The sequence below is a fragment of the Chaetura pelagica genome, unplaced genomic scaffold (genome assembly GCF_000747805.2).
Source record: "Chaetura pelagica isolate M959 unplaced genomic scaffold, ChaPel_1.0 scaffold166, whole genome shotgun sequence".
In the NCBI taxonomy this organism is placed as follows: domain Eukaryota; kingdom Metazoa; phylum Chordata; class Aves; order Apodiformes; family Apodidae; genus Chaetura; species Chaetura pelagica.
In genome coordinates, this window is record NW_009953758.1 from 4,364,968 (window position 1) to 4,373,676 (window position 8,709).

Here is an 8,709-nt window from a genome sequence, read left to right on the forward strand (position 1 = left end):
GTGGCTGCTAAACAGCCCCAGGGTGTTAATGAGTGGGCTTCATTGGTGCCTTCAGGGAAAGTAACTCCCTCTGCAGTGGCGTGGAGAGAGCAAGTGACTTGCAGGAACACCGCGGTGCTGAACAGGCCTTGGCCAGGCCAGCTAATAGATAGGATTTATTATTTGTTGTATTTTAAATCTCTAAGCGGCAGCTGTCCAGAGAGCAGGAGAGTGTTTGATGGGGACTGTCTTCTGGGATGGGTGTGCAGGGCATGCCAGCAGTGTTGTGGAATGAAGCAGGCCAGCTGGTGCATAAAGGAGAAAAGCCACCAGCCCTCCTCCTGGGAGAGGGCAGGCCCCTCTGGCTCCAGGAGGAGGGCAGTGAACCCAGCTCCAGCCTGCAGCCACTGGTCAGCCTGGCACCAAAGGGCTGGCAGGGTCCCACTGCAGGCACTGTGTCTTTCCAGGCCTAGGGCACTGGTTTAGCCTGACACAAGGTGAGAATTGTTTTCAGGGGGACCAGGCTCCTAACTACAGTTTCAGTGACAGAAACAGGCCAAACCTAGCTGTGCTGTCACTGAAAGCAGTTGGTCGTTGCCATTTGTTTCTTCCAGCTTATATCGTTTCAGTTGCTCCCAGGGCTGCTGCTGTATCCTGCTCTGTGTCGTTAGGCTGGAGCTTTGGCACTCAACAGTGGTGAGAAATGGCAGGAGCCCTGACCATGCTGTCAGCTGGAGTTTATGGAGTGCTGCCGGTCCTGTTGGCATGGAGAGCCTAGCTCTAGTCTGGAGTTCAGTTTCAGCCCTTATATATACTAGGTGATTAACCAAATAACAGCCACATCTTGTGATGAACACAATGAAAGGAATAACTGTGGGAAGAGAGGATGACCCTGCTCCTATCTTTGGCTCTGGGAGGGATTGGAGGCAATGTCCTAAAAGCATGTGCATGCTCTGGCTGAACTACACACCAACTCACATCATTTTTATTAACACTGGCACTCAATTTAAAGCAACAGTGCACACAGACTTTTAAAAAGCTTGCTGTAAAAGCACAAGCTACATCTTAGATCTAAAAATGTCCCATGCAAGGAATAGCAGAGAATGCCCAGGCCCCAGAGAGCCACTGTGGTGTGCCCCTGGGGGCAGAGGGACAGCTACACAAGGAGAGCAGGCTCCTCCTTGTCAGCCAGGTTAGCTGAGGAAGCTGAAGCAGTATGCTGGCTCCCACGTTAGTTCCAGTTAGTGGCAGGTGGAGGAGTCCCCTCATCCCTAGTGCCAGGTGTCCATCCTGGAATGCCTGGATGGTGAGATGAAGGCTGAAGAGCAGGATGGCCTGGCTGTCAGTGGAACTTGTATTTTCTGGCTGGTTTGAGGCTGATGTAGGTTCTTTTCATCTCCTCACTCTCAGGCTTCTTGATGTCTTTGTACCTCTCTCCCTTCGTACTCACCACCTGGTTATCAATATAGCGTATCAACTTCTTGGGAGCCTGGAGAGGAGAGACATTAACACCAAGTGGACAGGCAGCCACACTGATAGGGAAAGGGAAGGGACAAGCTCTGGGGGTCAGGTGCAGAAAGACTGAGGTGGGCTGCTTTACCTATTCTTTGTGTTGGTAATCTTCGCAAAAACAGTGGAAGAAGCTGTCTGATGGAGGGGAGCAGGAGCAATGCTAGTCAAGAATGGTAGGAACCAACAGATCCTGCAGCAGCTTAGCTAAGCTAACCTTTCCTCCTTGCTGACTAGTGGGTCTTGTGAATGGTCCTGCCTCTGGCCTGCTCCTTTGCTTTTCGGACTTACAACCTGAATTTTAAACCTTGTAGCCAAAGGACATTCAAGCTGCTGGTGAGCTGGGACTGCTTTTCTTACCTCTTTGGGTGGAGCTGGCCGATGTGTTTTCTGGTCGTCTGCACTATCCACCATCATGTACCTGGAACATAAGAAGCAATCAGAGGACTCTTAACATGCATTGCCTGGGGCTATTCACAGCCTATGTCCTTTCTCCCCGGCTGGTTTATGGCTGTGCAATGTGTCCTACTTGCCTAGATTGCAGCTAGGAGCACTTAACATTCCCCTTTGGATGAAAAGGGCAAGAAGTAAGAAGTGTGTCATCCTTCTGGTTAAAATCCAGCAGGATTCTCCTGGACTAGCATCCTTGGCTGTATCTGAAAGGTACTGAAAACTGTTGAGAATGCTAATAGCCTGAGCAGAGCTGAGAGAGGTGCTGAGGTCTGGTGTGCTCTGCCATTGAGGAGCCTTACTCCTTCTCAGCCTGAGTAGTGGCAGCCAAAGGACCAACCTGTCTGCTTGAGCCCTGAAGAGATGGTGTTCCTTTCACATTCCACTTACTACCTGACTATTAAACAGGTCTGTGCTGGAAACAACTTCATAATAGCATCACCTCATTCCCTGTGTGACCAAAACATCAGGGCCCAAGCATTTGCTTGCTATACTGCTGAGTTACTACTTTTGAGACTTTGGTGCTGGTTTAGCACGTGGACATCACAGCTGACCATGACTTCTCCCTCTGTAGTTAGTCTAGTTGCTTCTGTGTATCTTCAGCTATGGTGATCTGCTCTCCATACCTGTATTTGAGTGATGTTAAAAGTACAGGATGTTGCCAAAATGTCATTAAAGTGAAGTTCCCAGAAACATAACTAGCAGCTGGTACTTTTTTGTTCCTTTACATGTTACTCTGGAACTGGCCTGCACAGAGGATGGGCAAAGACAGGGGTTGCTAATTCTGCCTGGATGCCACTCTGCCTGGCTTCATTTTCCCTAGCCTGTTGGCTGTTTGTCACTGTGCATGTAAAGTGGTGGAGAAGATGTGGCTGGATAAACACGTGGAATCTGCATGCCTGCAGGAGGACACTCATGAAAGCTGAGATCTTAAAGCAGATCAATGAAACCACAGCGTGGCTACTATTGAGAATTAAATGCTTTTGGAAATGAATAAAGGTAAACCAATCTAAAGCCATTTTCATTCACAAGAAGTTAGTAGGGGGGGCTTCAGAGAGGTTTCTTTAAATATAGTGAGTTCACACCTTCAGCAGCTGAGATATAATCTTCCCAGTGCTGCTGTACAGGCAGTCTCTTAAAAGTATCTTTAGTCTTGTTTGGATTGTCTCCAAGGATGAAGGTATGAATGAGTTGCTGTAGTTATACAGGTCACCATGTTACCTGAGCTGCAGCATTATGCCTGTGCCTTGAACCTTTAACTGGGACCTCAGCTGACACTACTGTGACTTACCTATACCAGTAGGAGGCTGAAACCTCACAAAGCCAGTGCTGTGACCCAGCTGGTGCAGGTAGCCTGTTCCTAGAGCAGTGCCAGAGCTCTGAAAGAAACCCAGACCTGTTTTTTCCCTCCTGATGACTGTCTTTGTGCTTAGATGTGCTCTGCTATACCCAAATCAGATTCATGGCATCCTTTCTAAGCATTGTACATCCCAGGCTCTTTATAGACCACACTGTCATGCAGATCTTCCCCAAACTGCCACCTCCACCTTTACTGGGAGCAGAATAAGGGGTTCTTTGCTGCTGGGTACTTACTTTTGTAGAATAACCTGTTTTAGTTCCTCATGGTTGGGTGCTCTCCGGGGCCGTGCCAGTTCCTGGAAGGAGACAAGGCAGACGGGTGAGTAGCACAAGACATGGTGGGTACAGCTTCCCCCCTGCTAGCTTGGTGAGCCCAGCTGCTGGTGCAACGTTCCAGCCCCTGTGGAAAGCAGGGTGCCAGCAACAGCTCTGCAGGGGTGCTGACCTGGCTGTGGGCACAGCCTGCACTCAGCCAAGGGAGAGAGAGGGGTGTTGCTCTGGGTGATCCCCCTGGCTCACACACAAAGTTCCTGTGCTCAAAGCTTCTGCTTGCAACAGATAGCCAGGACCTGTGTGTGTCCATGAGCTCTGTTCCTCAGCCCACTGCCACCCAGCTCAGAGTACAGTACCTTCACACTCACACCTGCTGGACCAATTTCCACTTTCTCCTCCACAATTAACTGCACTGCCTCCTCCAAGTTCCCCAATGCCATGCCAAGTGCCTTCTCTGCCTGGCTCACAGTACAGGCTGGGAACATCTCCAGCAGAAGCTCTACCCCATCCTTCAAGTCATCATCCTCCTAGTTGGAGCAAGAGACAAGAGGTTAATTTGGGGATGTAGTAAGGAGGGGGCTACTGAAAAGGGTTTTGAAAAACTTCTCTGGTTTTACATTAAGTCAGAAAATTCAGCTTGCCCTTAGCTGAAGGTTCACTCTCCTTGCAAGCATGATCAAGTCCCATTCCTGAAGCTAACAGGATTGTATCTTTGTAAGGACAAAGCACCACTCTCCTTTAATCTCTCCCCCCTGTATTTCAACTTTCTTTTTGGTAGGGCTGCTGTGAGCTGGCTCATCTATGTGACCATGTGATGTGTCTCCTTAGGAACAAGCTTTCTGGACATTGTGGTGCAAATGCTTGAACTCCTGGTCACCTTGTGAAGTTATGTGTGCTTTGATCAGAAGGGGAAGGCACTGCTAGACAGTGACCTGTGCCTACATCAGAAGAAAGTACAGCAGCAGCATTTGCAAGAAGGCCGTGGTCACAGAATGCGATCCAGAGCAGGAAGATATCGGTACTGGAGAAACAGCTAGCAGTGAGTGGGGAAAGGAAGGAGGGTGGATCTGGCAGGTGCTGCAATGCCTGTAGCATGGGTCATGCTGGATGATGATGCAGGATCAGGATCGCTGGGCCAATGACTCAGTGCTGCATAGCTCATTAGATGCACAGCATGGGTCATTGAGGGTGGGACCAGTGTCTTTGGGACTGACACCCAGGTGTGACTGCTACCTGTGCAGATACTGAGTGAGACCTGGGGAGAGAAATGGTGATCCAGTTCAAACTGTGGTGTGAGACTAGGGGAACAGCGTGAAGCAGGGTGGAACCTCGTGAGTGCTGCAGAGGCATCCCTACGGTGATGCTGCAGGATCTCCAAGGGGACTGGGACAGGCAGTCCCAGCCACAGCTCTGGAAAGGATGAGCCAGAGCGATGGCTCACACTCTTTTGTCAGCACATAGTTTTCTTTTTCCACTTACTGACAGTCTTGCTCAGGGCATACAATGGAGATCACAGGCACCAGTGATGCTGTGTCAGTCTGTGCTGTGGTTGCCTCCAGAGACAGAAAGTACCCTCAGGTGGTGCTGGTAGCTGCATGACTGTCCCCAGTGCTCCTGCTCCTTTGCAGGGTGCTCATACCTGGGCCCTGGCTCCGTCTGTTGGAGAGCACAGCCTTTCCCCATTGCAGGCTCCAGCTCCAGTCTCCTGGCCCTTGAGCAGGTCTTCAGAAGGTGCTTCACTCCCGCCTTCCACAGCCTTTTGGCCACACTTTTCTTAAAGACATAGGGATATCTCCTGAGGAACAGCCCCACAAAAACTAGAGTTCTGTGCTTTCTGCTGGCATTAGATTGCTAGTGCATCATGTACCAAAGTAAATCCCTTCAGTGACAAGGGGAAGTCCTACTGTTCCTCCTGCTCTCAGCAGGGACAGCTGCAGTTCTGTTCGCACTGACCTGCAGGAAGGCCATGCTAGCACGTGCTGCAGTGCCCAAATGCTGCCTTACTAGGTGTGGGCTGCTTGCAAATTCAATTATAATTGTAGTTCTCAGTCCTCTAGCACTTAGGCTGTGGATATTTAAAGTATTTTTGTTAAGATTCTAAGAATTCCCTGGTGTTTGCTCTAAGTTTGAACTAAAGTGTGGTTTTAAATTTGGGGATACACACTGGTAGTTCCCAGGCTGTATATGAGCCACTCACATCCTGTGACCAGGTTACTTTGACACATCTCTCATTTACAGGCTCCATCTGTGTCACTATAAGAATAACCATTTCATCTCTTTTCTGTCCTCTCTCAAACTAGGATGGTGATGTCCTTTGACACCCTGGCTACATCAGAATCCTCAAAGGGTAGGATGCAGAGGACCAGAGGAGAGCAGTCAAGTTCAAGAAAGCAGCAGGTAAAATACAAGAAAGGACTGTCTGTTCTACACTGTGTAGCCTTCTGGCAAGACAGTAGTGACATTGCTAGAGAAGCAAAGCCCAGATGGGTGTGTCTTGAAAGGTTTAATATTCAGGCCCTTCACCCATCTATTCTTCAGTGGAAAATATTTTTGGGGCTGATTAATAAAGAAGCACAGCTGATCTGGGAATGCTAAGGTGAGAAAGGCCTGTTGGGATAGTGTAGTCTTCTGCAGTCCTGCACAGTGCAGGCCAGAGCACATAATTGCTAATTTTGCACTTGTGGCAGGGTTCATAGGTGAATGGGAAGTGAGCATTGAGGATGCTTGGTGTCTAGAAGTGATACACCTAATCAGTTGGATTCTCTGTTTATTGATGCATCTGACACAGACTACCTAGAGATACCTGTCTCTTAGGCAGATGGCTATGAGAAGCAGGCAGAAGTTCCCACTTTCAGAAATAACCTACAGCAGAATTTCAACAAGCAGCCCTGTACCTGCTATTTCCTCCTTATTACTCTGGACTTGATCTCAACAGAGGTGTTAGTAGATCTGACCAAGTGTTTTTCACCCAGGATGTCTTGGAAAGTATTCCTTATGACTCAAGCCTTCCATGTGTTGATATCAAAAACCTGACTAACATAAAAAAACAATAACAACAACAAACCAAAACTGTCAACCAGTTCAGGCTATTCTGTGAAATCCTAACTGTGGCAAACAAGATCGTATTTTATCCTGTGCCATTGCTCAACTCAAACACTAAGACTGAAAGTATGAGCAGAATATACCCTCTTGTGCTGAAACTGTGCAACTCACCTTTGTTGCGAGCTTCACCAAGCCTTTCCGAGAGGGAGAACATCATTTCACAGACATCCCCACTGCAAGAGACAGAAGCTGCATTATTAAAAGCATCTGCCTATCCTACTTGGCTACCTCTTTACAGAAAGATGAGGCTTGAAAGGATGCCCAATAAAATAAACTGGTATTTCAGATCACCAATGACCTACTTGCAAACTATACTGGGATTAGCATTTGCATCTTCAGGCAAACCCTGACTTAATCATAATGGCAGAGGTGTGATACTGATACATCCTCAATTAAGTATAACAAAAGAATTTATGGTGTATGGGCTCCCAGTGCAAGCCATGTAGATACAAAGCAGTAAAGTTCACATACCTGGGGATTTCTGCAAAACCAGGAATATATGCCTCCATCATTTCCACAAAGGTGTCCATGTCAAGGGTCTCCTCAGAAGGCTCTGGTGAGCCTAGCTCTTCCAGGACACCCGTGATATAAGAGAAGAAAACATCATCCATCCCGCTGGAGACAGAGGACATGGAACCAGGGTCAATAGGCCCATTTTTTCCTTTCTCTCTATCCCCATTCCCTGTAACCTTCTGTCTTTTTAATAGAGCAGCAGAAGGACCTATATGAACTGTATCTTATCTTCTGGGCAGATCTCATCAGTAAAGCCAGGTAGCAGGTGGTCAGTGGTGGAGTGGGAAGCATTTACAGATACAATACTACATGCCATCCTCCTTCCTGGGCAGCACTGCATGAAAGCCCTAGCGTGTGCCCACAGGCTGTGCTTCTATAAGTACTTCAGCTGAGCAAACAAAAATATTCTATGAGCTCAAACCCTGACTTTTCTATGTTGACTGTTGTTTGAGGAGAGGTAGTAATTTTCTGTCAAGTTGCAATTTCTGTGAGATGCAGTGTCCTCTGCTTCTCTCCACATTGTGTCACTGCTGCCGCTGGTTGCAAAACCAGCTGCTGTGTTCCAGCCTCAAGGTGGCTGTATCTCTGCATGCAGGCAGAGTTCAAAACAGGGAGAGCCCTGACTTAACATTATGCTGCTCAGAAAGCTCTTTGGGAGCACTGTGAATGAAGGGAATCCTAAATTCTAATGTGTATTACTGGACAGGAAATAAATCATCTTGTTCGTCAAAGAAATGACGTTGCTAGGTTGTAATGCTAAATGGTGGTTGCTCAAGCACCCACATCAGAGCCTGTGCAAATTACCTGCATCCTGCATCTGCCTTGAGGAAAAGCAACACAAATAACAGGAAAGTTACAAAGTTCAGTATAGTGTGTAGAGGGACAATTAATGCAGAGTTCAAGATAAAACAAGGATATTGGATCTTCCTATCTCAACATACCTGAGGTCTGCTGCAGGGATGTGGGACTGGATGAAGTGTGTCAGTGTGTCTTGAATTATTCTTTCAAGCTCCATATCTCTAAACCTTTTTCTCTAAAAAAGAGAAGGAAAAAAAAAACCCTCCATGTAATTTCAAAGGCAAGAAGTAGATCAAAATATCGACAAGATCAGGAGGTAGGCATGGTATAGACAAGTGTCCTCTTCCCACCAGAACAATTAAAACTCCTTCAAAGTGTCTTGTCAGCAGGCAAAGATATCCAAAAAAGCAGCAGTATAAGGATCCACTGCAAATAACAGCCCAAAGCAGCCCAGGGCCTCTCCTGCTCATGTTGATGCGGGCAGTATGCAGCTGTACTGTACTTTTAAAGTGTTCACTTCAAGAAGCAAATCTGGAAATGTAGACGTGTCCAGCTGCAGGACCTTGGAGACTCCTCCTGGGCTGGAATACTGGTGCTGTCTGGTGGGAACAGCAGCAGCGGGTCTCTACGCTCAGTGCAGAAAGGGGTGGACCTCACAGCTAAGAGCATTGGCAGTGATTCAGGAATGAGTGGGAGGAAGGGTAATGTCTCCTAAAGAAAGGACAA

At 47.7% G+C, this 8,709-nt stretch overlaps 1 protein-coding gene across 2 annotated transcripts; it reads right to left on the reverse strand.

Moving 5' to 3' along the window:
- Positions 1–937: 937 nt before the first annotated feature.
- On the reverse strand, positions 938–8,212 carry CUEDC2 (CUE domain containing 2). 2 transcript variants are annotated; one of them, XM_010000795.1, is made up of 9 exons: positions 8,127–8,200; positions 7,144–7,287; positions 6,784–6,845; positions 5,210–5,343; positions 3,908–4,097; positions 3,699–3,759; positions 3,532–3,600; positions 1,849–1,909; positions 1,322–1,468 (listed from the first exon to the last, which is right to left on the reverse strand). In XM_010000795.1, the coding sequence occupies exons 1-9, from the start codon at positions 8,198–8,200 to the stop codon at positions 1,322–1,324; spliced, it is 942 nt and encodes a 313-aa protein (XP_009999097.1). The 2 variants fall into 2 exon arrangements, with proteins under 2 accessions (XP_009999098.1, XP_009999097.1); XM_010000796.1 differs by lacking the exon at positions 3,699–3,759 and having other exon boundaries at positions 938–1,468; positions 3,532–3,593; positions 3,927–4,097; positions 8,127–8,212.
- Between the last annotated feature and the right edge of the window lie 497 nt (positions 8,213–8,709).

Coding starts and splice junctions, on each gene's coding strand:
- CUEDC2 (XM_010000795.1), bottom strand. CDS start 8,200: ATGGAGCTTGAAAGAATAATTCAAGACACACTGACACACTTCATCCAG. Junction 6,846..7,143: donor GGTTTTGCAGAAATCCCCAG/GTATGTGAACTT, acceptor TGTCTCTTGCAG/TGGGGATGTCTGTGAAATGA. Junction 1,910..3,531: donor AAACAGGTTATTCTACAAAA/GTAAGTACCCAG, acceptor CTTATGTTCCAG/GTACATGATGGTGGATAGTG.